We start from the raw sequence: 18,990 nt of genomic DNA, 5'->3' as shown, positions 1-18,990 counted from the left end.
AATAAGATATGAACGCTGCGACGCTCTCGCGGGCGCGGAGTAAACGACGCTGTGGAGAGAAATAGATATAGCAACTTTGATTTAAAAACAAGAATAATAAAACAAACGTTTTTTTTTTCTGGGGCTGTATTACCGAGGGTCAGCGGGGGCGCTACGGGCTCTGGAGCACGGAGCCGGCTTAGGATCAGCGGTGCCCCATATATACAGTATCTACGGCAAACAAACTTTACTGGTGAGACAAACGTGTGACGGTCAGGAAGACGTTGTCGGGGAAACTGATCAGAAATGTAACGGAACATTGTAGAAATGTAGTGGAGTAGAAAGTATAGATAATTGCTGCAAAATGTAACAAAGTAAAAGTCAAAAGTAGGCTATGCACTATTGAGTCTACTTAAGTAAAGTACAGATACGTGAAAAATTTACTTAAGTAAAGTTAGGACGAATTTGTACTTTGTTACATTCTACCACTGCATTTTGGCCATATAAATAGCGATCAATCACCAAATAACGCAAGATTTAATCAGTTTAATTGCTAATGTAAATTGCAGTGTTAGTGTTTTTTTTGTATACTATGATATTTTTTTCAACAAATGATCAGAAATACATTACAGTACAATACTATCATTGTAAACGACTGTAGAATTAAATAAAATGCAGTAAGCAATCATTTGGAGCAAATTGTCATCACTCAAATGTGCGTAAGAGTGCTTTTCAGTGTTCGTAGATTTTGTTCTTAGCTAAGAACAAATCCAAGTTAAGAAAACATTAGTGAATGCCAGAATCTTCGTAAAAAGTTCATAAGAAGGGTTTAAGAACACATTTCTTCTTAAGAACGGTTGGTGAATGAGGCCCAATTATCCTATCTCTTATCATCATTTGCATTTTCACTCGAGGAGAATCTGCATTGCTACTAAATAAGGCGGTGTCCTTTCTGACAGATGTTCTGTTTGTTTAACGTTACATGTGTGAGGCCTCTTTGAGATTTACGTCTCGCAATTCGCTACATTGAGGGTGGGAGCTGAGGAGAAAATTGAGTGAGCTTATTTTTATTGAGACTGTCCACAATGTTGATGGTGCAGCAGTCCACTCTGTCTTGAGGTGACTGTGTTTCCAGTTACAGATCACACACACAAGATCTCGTTATGTCTGTCTGCAGCATCTGACAACGAGGAGCCTCTGGTGACTCACAGACAGGCCTGCTGAGGCAGATGTCGCATTGATGTCATATGGAAGCCTCCTTAATTGCCATATTCCAACTAGTAAATACTGTTCATGTCAACAGCAAAATGGTAATTGTGGCTCGGAAGTTGTTGTTTTTCCGACAGCTCCAATATGTGCATAAGTCAATGTGTCAAGGTATCCTGATGAAATCTTAATTTAATGCTGTTATCAAGCACACTTTTTACCCATACTGCATAATCTGCCAATCATAAAACTGTTGTTGAACATTGGGGAATAGGTTATCAATTAGGCCTGCACGATTCGGGGAAAAATATGAATCACTATTTTTTAGCTTAGAATTGATATCACAATTCTTTGCCACGATTTCTTTTCTCACGAAGTGTAATGTTTATTGCACACATGAACCATGACAAAACAAAAGAAATTGGCAGTACCAAACAGATTTTTTTTTTGGCACCTATAGCACATTGCACCACAAGCCTGTAAACATAGAGGCTTCGAATAAAGAAAATAAAGTACATACTGGCCATTTAAGTACAGTAGGCTACCAAATATATAACACATAAATATGGCCCTGATACAGGCTCTATCTGAACTCCTTGAACATTTCTCAACATAATTAAAAACATGTTAATGTCAATGTCAAATGCTTTCAATAAATTAATTGAAGAAAAATATATCTAAGTCGTTTAAAAATGTAATCGCGATTTTAATAACGATTTATCATGCAGGCCTATTTTCAATTGAATGCAAGTTTAGCTAAAGGCTGAATGTGGTTCAGTTTACAGTTTGTTTCTGTATTTCTATTCAAAGGAGTCAAAATTTTACGCTGTTTGTATCAAACTGTTTTATTTCAAGCATCCGTCAATACAATGGAGGTTAAAGGAATTGTGTTTTAAGGGCTTAAAGAGTAACCTAAAGATAAATGCACTTTTCTTGAATTAGTAAATAATTACTTTATTATACTACCAATAGATTAATCAGTCTTTAGTGTATCTTGCACCAGCAGTTGTTCCAGGAAACAATCTTGAAATTCTGATCCTCTAGACTAAACAAAGTAATGTTGTACTCCATGCCCCAGGGCATAGAGTACAGGGGAAATTATTTTTTTTCAATTCAAATTTATTTATAATTAAATAGATTTGAATCAATATCTTTTGTATTAAAAACTGCTTAAACAGGGTGTTAAGTCACACTTTAAAATCATCAAAAACTTGTATATATAGCAATAGAGGCCAGTGAGAAAATATATTTGTTTTTAATTTGGGTGAATTGACTCTTTTAGTCAGTGCTTAACTCTGCCATCCTAAATTCATCACAGCTGTTGAAAAGCCACAGAATGTGTGCAGAAAGTTAAGGTCATTCATCAACAGAGAGCTGTCCAAACAATCAGCCTGCATGACTGACAGACGCAAAACCTCGCTGTATTAACCTTGTGGCTCTTTGACAAGCCGACAGCATCGCCAGAGGAGGTTTGACATGGTTTAAGTGCGAGCAGCGATTTACAAAAACACAAAATAACATTGGAGATGCCGAGCACACAGAGACGTACACTGCTGAGAATCAGCTGCTTGATGAAATAAACTCTTGTCTCTTGCAATGCTGGGTGCTTTTAAATGCAAGGTGAATAAACGTCAGGGCTATTGTTTAATACAGTTAAGCTCGAGCTAAACTTGAGCTCAACATATACATTCAAAAGACAAGGGCACTAAAAAGTGACTAGTGTTAGTTAATAGTGTTTTCATTACAAGATGTTTAAATAGGGCTATTGGGTTTACAGTATGTAAAGAAAAGTTGAGCAAAAAAAAGGGACAAGTGACACTCCTGACTGTTCAGAGCCACTCGGTGCTATGTTTAGAAACAGCACAGTAGTCGAGTAAATGTAAAATGCACAGAAGAGGTAGAGCTGCAGCATTTGAAAAGAGAGGTGGGTGGAGGGGTTGAGGAAGCAAGGGCAGTGTGGGCGTGAGGGAGCCGCGGGAAAGAACCTGAGATCGGCTTGATATCTTTTTGGAGGAACAGAAAGAAAGTGCAATGTAACCTCGATTTCTCAAGGCCTAGAGACAGCCATTTTAAAATGTAAATACCTTTCGTGTGCAGGAAGGCATAAGAACAGTAACCTTATTAAACAATCTGAAGATGTTCTCTCTCTCTCTCTCTCTCTCTCTCTCTCTCTCTCTCATGTATGTTTTCCAGCATTCCCGTCTCTCTCCTGCCTGTCCCTCTGCCTGTGTGTGAGCGAGCCAAGGGGAGTGTGGCCTAGTTACCATAGGAACATGTTCGCAGCTTGTGCACAGCTCTCCATCAAACTCCCTTTTTTACTACTGTATTTAGAAACATTACTGCTGTGCTTGTAAATGACCAACAAGAACATGAAATTAAAGATCAAGCAGAAGCTCTTAACACCGACTGTACAGAGATACTTCTGTATTACTGTATCTCATCACAATTTAAAATGAGGTGATTCTCAACTAACAACCCCCTACAATATGGACTGCTTCTTGTTTGTTTCTTCCCAACACTTCAAAACATTACTGCGTAGGTCTTAATGTTTGAAATGAAACAACAGCTTTACACGCTGCGCTAACTTACAAAAAATGATTTCCCTTCCTGTCCCTGGAGGGAACAGAAATGGCTGCTTTCATCTAAGGAAATAAAAAGAGCATAGAGAGGAGAAAGACTTGGAGTGTATCAAAGCCGGAGTAAAAGGCAAATACCGTAATCAAACCTAAAGGATATCAAAATAAAGCTCTGGGAGTGTGACAAAGCAGGGCTCAGAGGGTGAGTGATGCTCCGGTGGAGGATTGAGCAGTAAAGAATCCTCAATATATGGAGGTACTTTTGTAAAGCTTTATAGGGCTGAAAAGGACTGGAAAGCCATGGCAGAGAAAAAAAAAAAAAAGAGCAGAATGCCACAGCAGAGCCCTCCATTCACACCGTACGTTAAACCTTTCATTAACAATTGGCAACAGTGGTGTCGATGGATGTCAGAGAGAGCAGCGGGATTAGGGGGAACATATAAAAACATATAACAGAGAAAAATCTCATTGGACCATGACAGACTGGAGAAGAGGCTGTAAAAGTTAGGTACAGTTGACAGCAAAAGTAGACCTCTAAACTGACTCACTTGGGGTTAAAACTCCAGGTCCGCCACAGCAAACCTCCGCTTGACCAACCAACCCAAACTGACTCTGATGCGGCAGCCACGTCTTTGAAGATGTGTCCATGCAGCTATATTGTACAGACACAAGTTTTTTTAGTTTTTTTTTTTGATTTATAGACTGATAGTCACTTACAACAACAATGACATGGAAAATAAACGTTATTGTGCATGTTTAAAAAATAACATTAATGTAGAAAAATATGACCAAAGATGAAAACAAGACTTGATAATTTTGGTTCAAATCAAACAAGGAGAAATGCAACTACAATTTTGGTTTAGAATAGGGAATAAAGTGGCAAAATATTTTTCTATCATGCAGCAGGTGGAATATTTGAGTCTTTGTGGATTCTGGAAAACCTCAAAAACAGCAGTAGGTGTTGTTAAATGACCCTATGGGTTTTCTCAAAGATCAACAGGGATTTATCTTGCAGAAAAAACTCATTTTTAGCTGTGTGAATTGAATGCAATACATATAACAGGGAGGCCCGATCTGGGACTACTGCAGAGAATATGAACACACTCACAAACTTGTATACGTCTTGAAACATCTGATTTTTACCCCCAAAAAAGTTGTGCAGGTTAATTGTCATAACTTCACTCACCATAGAAAAACTGAAGGCCACAGTAAATGATATAGCAAGATTCAACTTATCATAGCTGCCCTTTACAGCCTTGTAGACTAAATGTCATGATGCTGCTTAACCACAAGCTGCTACTATGATTAATTATTAAGCATTCCTACCGACACATCAGTGTTTCATACCTTGTTCTCTGATTGGAATTTCAGTCATAAAACAGCCCCCCATCCAAACAGGGAAATTTTGGACAATCTGAGGTGGCATTAATTGCGGTGGCACATGGATTGTTTTTTTGCAGCTGCTGCCACGCCCTTCTACGCCGTGCACTGCTACTACTATTATTTGTAGTCATAGTTCTATTATCTTTATTGGTACTATAATTGCTAATGTCCATCATACCAACTGCTATAATTATTATGAATCATGTTTCTCAATATCTGTACATCTGTATCAGTGTCTGTGTGTCCCAACTGGCAGCGGCAGATGGCCGCCCACTAGGGGCAGGGTCTGTCTGAGGTTTCTGCCTGTAAAAAGAACGTTTTTCCTCACCACTGTCGCACCAAAATGCTTGCTCTTGGGGGTGGGGTGGGGGGGGTTCTTTGGTAAATTAGTGGTCTAGACCTACTCTATCTGTAAAGTGTCCTGAGATAAATCCTGTTGTGATTTGACACTATGAATACAACTGAATTGAAATTGAATTTAGAGAATGTGACTATGAGGAGTTAGGCAGTTCTGCAAGAGAAAACAGAGGCGTATTATGAGGCAGTATGTTGTGAGACTGTTAAGTGAGACCAGAGGTTTAGGATATGGAGAAGAATTACCAGAAGGGTAAAACTATATTGTGTTTCCTCTGTTGGGTTGCTAAAAGAAATGAGGATGGCAAAAGAAATGAATGGCCTGAGGCAAAAGAAAACAATTTGAGAAGATTGCAGGACAAGAGCTCGCTGACAGTAGTACCTACTTTTTTTTAGAGAACATTCTGACAAACAGCCTGACAAAGCCTTTCTGTCCTTGGCAGCGAGAGAAAGCCCCCTCCATGCGTTGCATTAAAGATGGCTGAAGAGGAGCAGAATTATGACAGAAACTTGGGTGTTGGAGTAGATTCAGCTCTTTGCCGGCTGTCAGGCGCCCGACTGACAACTGTGGCAGAGAGGCAAGGAGTCCAGATTCTCAACAGTTCACGAGGAACAGAGGAAGATTAATAAGACATCCACGACTCTCGCCTCTCTATTTCAGCTAAACGAAGAAAATAATTTCATGAAGAGATGTATGAGATTCATATCTTATAGGCATTTCATGTGGAAGAGGACGAGGAAATCCTGCGAGGGCCAATGAGTCAGAGTGAGCTGGACTTATCTCGTTTTATCAAGTATGCAGCCTCAGACATTTCATTAACTGAAGCTATTCTCTCTCCCACTCCCTCCCTTTTTTTTTTTTTTAGCTGTATGCAAGAGACTGCAGTGCAATATAATGGACTGTAAAGATAGTGGCCTCCAATCATACCGGCGCTACATTACAGAGTGTCCAAACATCAAGTACATCTGTTTTTGCCAGCTGAGGAAAAATTCACACAAGTGTATCTTATCATCCAAAATACACAGATCCAGTGCAATGTCCAGTGAAAGTGGGAGACTTTTTGCCAAATGTTGGAGTCAAGAGTAAATTAATTCGAAAAAAATAAATAAAATAAAATAACCCTGCAAACTCCCATTTGGTTATTTAAGTCAAATTCAAAAATGACCAATTTGATGACTAATTTGCATATCCCAGCTTTCAGAACCTCCCTGTAGACTCTGCAGTTGTTCAACACTCAGAGATAGCTAATTAGCAAACAGTTACCAGTGCCAAATGGCAAGAAAGTCTGGTTGACTTCACAGAAGGTAACTGCCAATCAAGCAGGTCCTTACACTGACTTCACCTGTGGAGGGAAGAGTGCAGGGACCTCATTTAAAAATCTCTTGAAATAAGTTAATATGAATAAATAATATTCTAGGTCCAATACACTAAGTTTCACATGCTGCATTTTGTGATATATCATAGGTAAGGTGATATTCATATGTATGTGTACAGAATGCATCTTGGGCAAGCGATACTTTATGAAAGCAGCTTTGTGTCAATTAGCAGACATTTCATGCAAGAAAATGCAGCTGTTCAAATTCATGACACTTGTGTGGCTTCAAATGCCAGAAAACTTGATAAATTAATTAATTGACTAAAACATAGTGGTACAACATAAATTGAGGGCATGCAATTAACACCTGACCACACACACAAATGCTGGTAAATTTTGCCTTTGGCAGGTGAAACTGTCATTCTACCTGCCAATGAGAATTGAGTAATTGATTTAGTTGTTTAGTAGTTGTTTATTGCCATTGTTCTTTCACATTCAAGTCCACCATTTCCTCTTTTGTGAACTCAGAAGAGTCAGTATAGTATGTCTGTGACAGGGGAAATGAATAAATAAGTAATAAATAGAAAAAAATAAAAAATATATATTCTAAGAGTCATGACTTTAATTAATTTTGGTTAATAACTTGACAGCACTTAAATGTGTATTCTTAACAAGTTCAATAACGATGCTCGTGCATTTCCTGTATTTCACCTATATGAGGCAAAAAGAAATTGGATGGTAAAAACGTGTGGCTAGTGGATTTTAAAATCCAACTGCCACAGTGGCTGGTGCCCTGCATGCATTGTATGTACTGTATTATGCTAATGTAGCATGTAATACTTAATGGCCTCGTATCCTGCAAAGAACATGGTGCATAATCAGAACTTTATATGTGGAAACCCTCCATAAATTGTCTTATCAAACATTCATCAGGCCGACCCTCGAGGAGGCTCCCATTCTGCAATGCATCACCTTAAAACTCAGTGAGACCATGAACCTGAGCAAAGCTGGTGAGTATTAACAGCAGGTAGAGACTGTGCTGCCTGTTGCGGAATAATATTCAGGCTGTAAGGTGGACTTCAACACTTCAATTAGTAAGCCTCTCCAGGACAACTGTCACTAACATTTGGTGAACACTTCACTGTAAGATGGGGTATATATCTGGCAGTATGTCACTGTACTTTCTGCCTGAACATGTGTATACAACACTTACCCAAAATCACAGGACTTCCTGGTGAAGAAATCTTGACAGCTTAGTTACATCTGTGGTTGCAGACAGAATCCAGTGGGTTTCCAGGGCACTTGGGAAGGGGCTGAGGTTCCAGGTTTACTTGCTTTTGGGGACAAAGGTAGAATCAGTGTGTGCAGACCTGAGAGACTGTTTCCAAATAAATGGCCAGGTTTTGTCCTCTTTGAGAGATAGTTGTATTTCAATCATTAGGCCAATTTGATGTGTTCAATGTGGGCAGCTCCTCTTGATCTCACCTATGCTGCAGTGTGTCCATCCATGCCGTTGTCAAGTGTGGAGGCTCTTGAGGAACACGTGAAGCTGGCTGTCACAGGGTGTCACGTCACCTTCAGCTCAGTCCATCACTGAAGCCAAAGCGTGCCTATCAGCAGTGGCTCTGTTGTGCAGCTCAGCAGCTCTCCTCTGCTTCTTCTCCTCCCTCTCTTCTTCCTCTGCTCCCTGTCCTCCAACTCTATTGCAATACAGGAACGGAGATGTGATACCAATGCAGCTTCCTCGGTAATAAAGAGAATCTCTTCTGAGGACGGTTTTTGTCATCTTAATTGTTTGTTCTGGGCACATGTGACTTCAAACAGCCCCTGCGTCGCCTTATTATCTGGGAATGATACGAAGTCCTATTAGCGCGTTTGGTCTAACGATCCACAGAGCCAATTAGTTAACCATTTATTAGTTAAATTTACATTTAAAACACTGTACATAGATTTAACAACACAGGTAGCCTACTGCGTGGTTACAACTACTGCACGCTGCACACGAATCACGCTGATTGCCGATTTTGAAATGAGGATAATGATCAAGGTGATGTGGGCTATGCCAACTCCGAGCACACAAACGTACTGCACATTGTGCGCGCTAAACCCACAAAAGCATTAAAAAAAAATCAACATTCCAAAGGTGTTTACTGTTGAAATCCCAAAGATGTGCAGCAGCATCTGAACATCTGATTCATGCACATTTTTTTATGTGCTCCTTGCTTCTAGTTCGGGTGATTTAATCTTGGAAAGCGGCTGTAGTTCACCCCGCTTGGCATAACGACGTCCCCACAATCCAGAGATTCATACCGATTAAGGGGAATCCGGTGCTATATTAACGCCGTGTGTCCTTTGCGCTCCTGCAGTCCGTCACACCTAATTTTGATGTGCGTGAAAAAAGGTGCTCGGTAAACGGAGAAGTCTCTCTCTTGAGGGCGGAGATAGTGCGTAAGATAGACAGAAACAGAAACCAACGCCTCCGAAGGCAGCTCGAGTCCGCCCTGCGCTGTGCTCTAGCATCTCTGGAGTTATAACACCCGAAAATAAAACGAAACGATGACGGCCGGCCGCCCAATGCGCCGAATAATTACGATTGGAAAGAGGTAAGGGAGTATAACAAAGTTCAATAAGTCACTTCTTAACTATGTAGAGTGGGCTTAATGTCTCACACAGTCTTAAAGTAGGGGTGCTGCACTTTTAATAAGGCTCAAGCTTGCACACCTGAAAGATTTCCATAAACTTATTTTAGGATCCTTTTTATAGCTTTAGGAACTGTCTAAGTGACATTTCATGTTAACAACGTTATAATAAGATCTGCTCTCAGCAACTGCAAGGTGTAAATGGAAACCATCAGGAAAATGGACCGACAATAACAGCTTATTGTGTATCAGCTGGTCATTGGCATTACAGATTTCTGGTAACAAGATCCCCAGGGGCCCCCAAAAGCATCAGGGCCACTGTGTAGAAATTGCTTTGAGGAAACTTAATTTTTTTTTTTTTTTATATATAATATGCACTAGCTACTGAAGCACAACCAGCATATTAAGGGACCTTGCTGTGCCCAATCTTGAGGCCTTGAGAGTATCAACATCTAGTTTTAGGATATTTATGTCAGCAGATACAATGCTTACATTATGCATATTCCTAAATTAGTGTAAAATATTTCAGCAGAGGAATAATACATAGCACACTTATCTGGCCATGGATAGATCTGATTTACATGTAGAACAGTTGCTACTCAAGTTCATTCAAATCAGCCACAGAAACAGATTAAAGGACAGGTTCAGATTTTTTAAAATCCATCTTAATACAATACTCACGTGTACACTGAAAGAGTTATTGATCATTGTAATTGTTTCTCCTGTTCATTCTGGCCGTAAAGAATGCCCAAAATGGAAGCAGCAGAGGCAGAGATATCCAGACTTTTAGTGGGCGTTCAGACTGATATCAGCCCTGTCTTAAAACAGCACAAGGGGTTGCGTTGGTGGGGGCATGGTACTTCAGGTACCAGTGAGAATGATGTACGATCAAGTCCAGTTTGAGTAAAAGATCTGTGAATTAGAAGCCTTCTCAGACGCCAAAACACTATTTCTTAATTTCTGGTAGGTTATCACAGCAGTAGAAATACAGCATTCACACTACAAGGTAATCCAACCAGGAATTTGTAAATGTAAATGGACTGTATTTATATAGTGACTACTTAAAGTGCTCATATTACGCTCATTTTCAGGTTCATAATTGTATTTAGAGGTTGTACCAGAATAGGTTTATGTGGTTTAATTTACACCTGTTAAATTTCACCTTAATGAAATTATCTAATCAACCAATCACATGGCAGCTGCTTCAATGGATTTAGGGGTGTGGTCCAGGTCTAGACAATCACCTGAACTCCAAACTGAATGTCAGAATGGAAAAGAAAGGTGATCTAAGCAACTTTGAGCGTGGCATGGTTGTTGGTGCCAGACGGGCTGGTCTGAGTATTTCAAAATCTGCTCAGTTACTGGGATTGTCACACACAGCCATTTCTAGGGTTTACAAAGAATGGTCTGAAAAAGGAAAATCATCCAGTATGCTAATGCTAATGCTAGAGGTCAGAGGAGAATGGGCCGAGTGATTCAAGCTGATAGAAGATCAACTTTGACTCAAATAACCACTCGTTACAACCAAGGTATGCAGTAAAGCATTTGTGAAGCAACCTTGAGGCGGATGGACTACACCAGCAGAAGATACCACTAGGTACCACTCATCTCCACTAAAAATAGGGAAATGAGTCTACAATTTGCATGAGCACATCGAAATTGGACAGTTGAAGACTGGAAAAATGTTGCCTGGTCTGATGAGTCTTGATATCTGTTGAGACATTCAGATGGTAGAGTCAGAATTTGGTATAAACAGAATGAGAACATGGATCCATCATGACTTGTTACCACTGTGCAGGCTGGTGGTGGTTGTGGTGTAATGGTGTGGGGGATCCCTTTCGCCTTCAGAGCTGCCTTAATTCTTCGTGTCATTGATTCAACAAGGTGCTGGAAGCATTCTTTAGAAATGTTGGGCCATATTGATAGAAGAGGGTCAAACATGGTATTAGTATGGTGTTCCTAATAATCCTTTAGGTGAGTGTATATAACACAAAGGTAAGGGGAAAAGCCAAAAAGCATAATATGAGCACTTTAAAGCACTTTTTATTTTTTTTACAGGCAAGAATTGACCATTCATACACATTCATACACTGGTGGCCATACAAGGGGCCACCTGCTCATCAGATAAACATTCACACACCGATGGCGCAGCATCGGGAGCAATTCGGAGTTCAGTGTCTTGCCCAAGGAAACTGCGACATGGGACTGCAGGGATCGAACCACCAACCTTTCGACTGATAGCTGACTATCCCCACAGTGCTGTGGAGATAGGTCTGGCAATGCGGGAATACTATGACATGGAGTTATGTAGTTTCTTAAACTTTGGAAAGCTTGCACTAAAGCCAAAGAAGAAATTATGACAACTGTAGTACTCCCCTTGACAAATGAACTGATCCTCATGCATAAAAGCAGCGGGGTGTCCCTTTAAGTGTAGCTGAAGCTAACAAGGTTTCAGCAGTCTAAGTTCAAGCGTTCAAGCAAGTATGGAGGAGAAATAGTAACAAAAAACATCTCTTTCAATGTGTACATGGGCATGTGACTTACTTGAAAAAAATGTGAATCTATTCATAAGAGTGCTCAGTGATGGTTTTTTTAGCCCATACACAGGAGAAGGCAAAGTCTGTCGGTGACTCATTTGTATTTTAACAGTCCATAATCACTTTTATTGTGGTCACTGAAAAAATGCCAGACAGTCCAATAAACACTGTCCATATAGACGCAGAAGTGTGGAGGCACCAGCAATTGTTTTGCATTTTTATTTTGATATCTGCTATGTAAACATGTTACATAAATGTGTGTTGCTAATTGTTAAATCCTGAATGTGTCATAGATCATTACATTGGCATATATAAAATGGTGTTACATAAATCCCTGTTAAAAAGGGTGCAACCCAGTTATTTCTTGTTTCCTGTGTCTCTATATCACAAACATGAGGCTGGTGGATATAAAAAGGTTAGAAAACTGAGACATGAGTAATGATGACCTTTTTCCTAAATGGTAATAATCCTCTAAATAAATCACTAAAGGTTGGATCTGTTACAAATACACAGAAAAACCAGGCTTTAGAACTAATGCATTAAAACAGAAAACATTTATCTTTCAAGTATAAATTGGAGGTTTTTACTATGATTATTTTATTGGGATTTAAAGTGTGATCCAGCTGCATTGAACAAGAGCCAAAACAAATGTATAGACTGCAAAAAAACGATTTGATGGGGAGAAGCAAACAGTGATGTTACTGAATGTCAAAGACTAACTTGGGACACTGGACAGCACATGCTGCCATCAAAAATAAACCAAAAACATAAACTGGAAATGAAACATCCCCACTTTTTCACTCACCCTCAACCCTTACTCACACACAGAAACACATACTCTACATCTCCATGGCAACTGATAAAAGAATAGCTGGTCTGCAGAAAGAAGCGATTGACAAAGCATATACAAGAACTGGACGGTCAGCAAGAAACAAATGTATGGAATGAAGAATAATCCAGAAATTAATTTAAGGGATCTAAGCAGAACAAAGGCCGTCAGTCATAGGATATGAAGAAGATGCTAAATTAGCTATGTCAAAAAACTTGATTATAATATTCATGTAAACCTTTTGAATCCACAAAGAGTAAAGCCTAACACTCTCTCAAACCAGTTGAACTTTCTGGCAGTTTGCTGTTTTTGGGGGGCTTAATTACAGGCTATACATTTAAAGCGAGTGTGACTCACACTGAAAATTAGCTCAACGCAAATCCAGAAGGAGGATTTGGGTCAATAAGAAGGAATGAAAGTTACGCGGATGTTGCAGATAGCAGAACAGAGAGGGTGGGCAACGAAAGAGGGGAGAGGACAAGGGAAGGAGTACAGCAGAGTACAGCACAGTACACCACCTACACTCGTCTCCATGGCAACTACCACACTAGAACGAGAGATAATGCAGTTTCCTCTCATCCAATTCTGAAAACTGTTCAATTGGTACCATATGCACTGTGCGGTATGTAAGAAACAAAGCTTTCAGTATTCTGTTGTTGCATATGATATGAGAGATGCTTTCGATGTAATGCTTCTAAAACACTACTGGCTAAATATTTGGACTGCATACGTTACATCCATCTATCCACCAGAGACGTTGGCTTTAGCCTGACACTGAATTCATCATCATCGCTTTAAGGTATAACTTGTTATTTTTGAATTAATGTTTCCCCCCCCCCCCCATCTTCGCCAAAGCAAGTGGCACAGTGTGTGGGCAGCAGTTGCTTTCAAAGAACAAGTACTGAGGTTGATAGAATTGAAAAGACATAATAAAATAAAAGCCTTTTCTCAAATCTAGCTGCTGCTCTTGATGCCACTGGTGTAAAGTGACATTATAACGATTCAAAACCTTTAGACATGGTTTTGTCCAACATGTTATTTGAAATCTGTATCCTCAAAAAGTAAAGATGCCACTGTGCGCTGAATACAGTTCGACTTGGGGCGGAAGAGTGTGACAACAATGTGTGCTAAATGATATATAATAACCATAAAAAGGCTGGTGAAATTCTTTGAAACAGTGTGTCTTTGCTACACCCACCACTTCTTTTTTAGCCATCCTTCCACAGGCCTTTCATCCTATTTTGGTTTAATTGTGTTGTCTCAAAACTGCGTGTTTAACTGCCAACGCAGCACTGTATGCTGCGGTTAGCAAAACTGATATTTGTTCATTCTGTTACCAGAAGAATTTTGTGGTGTTTGGTCACGTCGGTTGGATTTTCTTTTTCTTGTCTTCTGTAATTCGATAACATGATTAATATAAAGTCTGTCACTATTAAGTCAGTCAGCATATGACAAATACAGAGCAAGTAAGACGGCCCACTAGGAACACATGACAGAGACCATCTGACTGCCTGAAGAGGGAAGTAGATTTGATCTTTATTCCTGGTGTCATTTGAGCAGCCTGTTTTGTTACAGGAACAATGGCCTCACCACTGCAGGTACAGCCCTCAATGTGACAATTTATGATGGCATAAAATCAATGTTCATATCTGTGTGAATGCTTCTTGTATAATGGATTATTAACTTATTCCTTTTAGATCAGTATCATAATTAATAGCACTTACTGTTCACCTACACTTGTGCAAAGTGACTATTTTAAAAAGGTCCTCATTGACATTGTGTTGGCTATCCATTAACACATCCAAAGCTTAAGCAATTTAAAAGAGGGTTTTTATCATGAAAGACAAATCTTACTAAGACGGTCAACTATTTTCACAATTAATCAATTGGTCTACAAAATGTCAGAAAATAATGAAAATTGCCACTGATGTCACAATTTCCTAAAGCCCAAAATGACATCTTCAAATATTTTGTTTTATACGATCAACAGTCAAAAAGCCAAAGACATTAATTTAACAATGAAACTAAATACAGCAAATCAGCAAATCTCACAATTGACAAGTTGAACGTTTGACATTTTGGCATTAAAATGAATCATACAAGTAATTAATTATAATTATAATTAAATCTATCTATAAATTGCAGGAACGTCTGTCTGTCTGTGTGTCTGTGTTATGCGCATATCTCTCGAACAGTTAGTCCGATGGATTTCAAACTTGACAGGTGTCTTGCTACGGACACGAGTAAGTGCGGTGCAGTTTGACAACGTTTGGATTAGAAATGCAAAAGATATCGTTAAATATATATCGGTAAAAGAAGCACACATTGACTTTTGCCACTGGCCACTCCCCCCTCACACTGCACACTGACTGAGCACAGCACAGGACCAGAGACAGAGAGGGTCGAAGAAAGCAGCGGCACTTTGGCAGCTAAAATGTGACATATACCTCAGACCCACAATAATGTGCAAGTAGCACTACTCTTTTTCTGCTTCCAACGTTAGCTACATGATTGCTGGATATACCAAACTTACTTTTCTTCACTTTCCTGGAGCACAAGCGGATAGCTGAAAGGAACATCGCGACTGTTGTGTGGAATAAGGTTGGCGAAAAAAAGGCGCTACGCTTTTCCGTGTCTATTTTTTCGCTAAGAGGAAACTCAACAAAAAGCCATTTGCCAACACTAAATATCAAACAAAAGCCAGACACTATATAGTATTAAGTTGCTGTGAGCTGTAGCCTACATTCACCACTAACCAGAGGCAGAATATAAAGTAGACCTCTACAGTCTACTGCTAACTAGTAACATTACCGTCACCAAAATACCCCCGCGAATCAAATCCCCTACTTCACGGTTAACTGTCAAGCCACTAAACCTGTATGGAAATTAACACCTCTGCTGAAATGTTAAATTCGTAAACGATCATACGACTCACTCTCTCTCTCTCTCTCTGCGCACACAGACACACAGACACAGACAAGACACACACACACACACACACACACACACAGTCCGGTTCTGGTGGTTGATAAACGCAGATATGTGCTGATTAGCTCTCATAACGGGCCGGGTGGGTAGCACACTGCAATGAGTCCATGACGCTCCACATTGTCATTGTGATATTTTGGGATTACATTCTGAATCTGCAAAGTTCTCTGTCAGGTAAATCAGTAAGTTAGTAGTAGGGTATACAGGGGAGTTGCATATGAAGTGGTTTGGAGTCCTTCTGTAAGTAATTTTGGGGTACAATTTGGTTTTGATGAATTCTACAAACAGCAATACCACAGGCCAAGTATTCGGCCCATTCCAAATAATTTTCAATTATCAAAGAAATTGAAAAATATTTTTAACAGCGAGTGTTTGGTTTATAAAAACAGAAAATGGTCAAAATATGTGAATTACAATTCCCTAGAACGCAATTTAACATGTTCAAATTGCTTGTTGCCACCAGTGAAAAACCAGAGACAAAAAGACATTTAGTTTTCTGAAAAATAATAAAGGCAGCAAATCTTCATATGTTATATCTGTTTTTTTGCTTGAAGAATTATCAAAATTGTTCCCGTTACATTTCTGCCGACAGAATGATTAATCAATCAACTAATCATTTCACTTTTAAATCTGTCTTGGTAAGTTCATTCTGGATGTTATGTTTCTACTTTAAGTTCCTTTTTGTATCACAGAATTTTTTTCATCAACTACCAAAACAACCTGAGTTTACAGGATATTTGAAGCAAGTAGCAGAGGTCAGGGGGCTAGGGGCCTTTTTTTTGTATTCCATTAATCAAAGACCAGCTGACAGATAAGAACATCAAATGATGCTTTTTTGCATCAACAGCCTGGTTATTTATGACAGAGAACAAAGACATGGTTGACTGCTTAGCGAGATGCTCTGCCCAACATAATCAGGACACTACAGGAACAGCAGGAGAAAATCCACTTGAGTGCAACCTGATCCTTTTGGCAGCAATGTCAAATCTGAATTTTAGGAGCTTTTCTTTAAAAGTTAAATTTCTGCCTGAACCATTTGCTGAGGGCCAACTGATATGAAGGCAGACTCAGCAGGATTTGTACCTGAAACTACACTGTGTTCTAAATTATTATGCAAATGATATTTTACACATGTATTCCTAATATATATATATATATATTTAAAATATATATAAAAAAAAAATATATATATATATATATATATATATATATATATATATATATATATATATATATATATATATATAATCTAATTTTCAAGTCACCAACCATTAGGGTGTAAGTCGAATTTCATGGAACCACCCAATGAAAACAGTATTTTTTCAAAAATAAAAAAACTCAAAATGCACTGTTCCAAATTATTATGCACAACAGAGTTTCAAAACATTTTATAAGTTGTAAAGAACTGAAAATGGTCATTTGCTGAATTTGCAGCGTTAGGTCGTCATATTTACTGAAATCAAAAGCTATTTCAATCAAACACATCTTAACAGGGCAAGCTACATGTTAACATTGGACCCCTTCTTTGATATCACCTTCACAATTCTTGCATCCACTGAACTTGTGAGTTTATGGAGAGTTTCTGCTTGAATGTCTTTGTATGTTGTCAGAATAGCCTCCCAGAGCTGCTGTTTTGCTGCCTCCCACCCTCATTGATCTTTTGCTTGAGGATGCTCCAAAGGTTCTCAATAGCGTTGTGTCAAACTCAAGGCCCGCAGGCCAAATCTGGCCCGTTGCCGATTTAGATCCGGCCCGTATATCAATTTGGGTTCACAATAAATTCTGGCCCTCCTAGTTGTGCGCCAAACCAAAAACACAGGAAAGTATTTTTTAAACTGCAATTACCTGACATTTAGAGCAGAATATGGCAGATTTGCCAACCCTGAGACTCAGAAATTCCCCCAGAGGCAGCAGAGCGTTTTCATATTCAGGCTGAGAACAAGTTGTCGTTAAAAAAAATGTATCTTTGTTTTTGCTTGATTTGCTAAATTCTATGATGGCTAAGGAATTTAGGGTTTCATGTCAACAGAAAAGCAACAAATGTACAAAAAGGTGACAAATGTCTGAGAAAGCCACAAAAAAGTCAGAACCAAATCAACAAAAATGAAGGAAAAGCTACCAAAATGTTTAAAAAAAAGTGACATGCAGTACCAAAAGCACATTAATAAACTGTACATGTCTGGCCCTTGGTGGGATTCTTTTTTTCCAGTGTGGCCCTCTGAGAAAATGAGTTTGACACCCCTGATCTAGACCGTCCAGGGTTGCACGGCACTCATCAGTAAATAAGACTGTTTGAAAATTAGTCTTCATATATTTCTGGGCCCACTGCATAAGTTTCTGCTTGTGAGCATTGGTTAGGAGTGGCCGAATAGTAGGTTTATGCACAACTGCAAACCTCTGGAGGATCCTATACCTTGAGGTTCGCGGGACCAGCAGCTTCAAATACCTGTTTGCTGCTTTGTAATGGCATTTTAGCAGCTGCTCTCTTAATCCGATAAATTTGTCTGGCAGAAACCTTCCTCATTATGCCTTTATCTACACAAAACAGTGTGTGCTCTGAATCAGCCACAAATATCTTAATGTAACTTGCCCTGTTAAGATGGGTTTGATTGAAATAGCTTTTGATTTCAGTAAAAATGACCTAATGCTGCAAATTCAGTAAATGACCATTTTCAGTTCTTTACAACCTATAAAATGTTTTGAAACTGTTACATAACAACATAATTTGGAACAGTGTATTTTGAGTTTTTTATTGTTGAAATAAATACTGTTTTCATTGGGTGGTTTGTTCACTGAAATTCGACTTACACCCCAATGGTTGGTGACTTGAAATTATATATATATATATATGTATATATATATATATATATATATATATATATATATATATAAAATATAATTTTCATATATAGGAAAATCAGTGTAAAATATAATTAGCATAATAATTTGGAACAGTATAGTGGCTGAAAAACAAACTAATAATAGAAATAATGTGGAAGCTACTCAATGTATTTCAGGAGCATGTTTTTTTACCCTTGAAACCTGGGTGACTAAACATTTATATTATTTTTGTTCCCCAGCGGGCTTTTACGTAACACAGACTGGTCGAGATGAGCAACAGCTGCAGGACGCTGTGCAGGAGAGTGATTCCTGTTCAATGTGCGAGGGGTCAAAGGTGCCACG

The 18,990-nt window shown here is 39.0% G+C and overlaps 1 protein-coding gene across 7 annotated transcripts in view; it reads right to left on the bottom strand.

Annotated features, from left to right (window-relative positions):
- Positions 1–9,319, bottom strand: part of LOC120571458 (ras/Rap GTPase-activating protein SynGAP-like) — a 52,209-nt gene extending 42,890 nt beyond the window's left edge. For 3 of the 7 annotated variants that reach the window (XM_039820401.1, XM_039820402.1, XM_039820398.1), the window contains exons 1-3: positions 8,300–9,319; positions 8,028–8,148; positions 4,310–4,413 (exon numbers count right to left, since the gene is read on the bottom strand). In XM_039820401.1, coding sequence (XP_039676335.1) covers positions 4,310–4,409 — 100 coding nt within the window. In that variant the 5' untranslated portion in view covers positions 4,410–4,413; positions 8,028–8,148; positions 8,300–9,319. The remainder of the gene's footprint in view (positions 1–4,309; positions 4,414–8,027; positions 8,149–8,299) is intronic. The other 4 variants (XM_039820399.1, XM_039820400.1, XM_039820396.1 and 1 more) reach the window with 3 other exon arrangements.
- Positions 9,320–18,990: the final 9,671 nt, after the last annotated feature.

Source organism: Perca fluviatilis, chromosome 13, assembly GCF_010015445.1.
Source record: "Perca fluviatilis chromosome 13, GENO_Pfluv_1.0, whole genome shotgun sequence".
In the NCBI taxonomy this organism is placed as follows: domain Eukaryota; kingdom Metazoa; phylum Chordata; class Actinopteri; order Perciformes; family Percidae; genus Perca; species Perca fluviatilis.
Note: the sequence above shows the minus strand (reverse complement) of the source record. Positions and strands in the feature narration are given on the sequence as shown.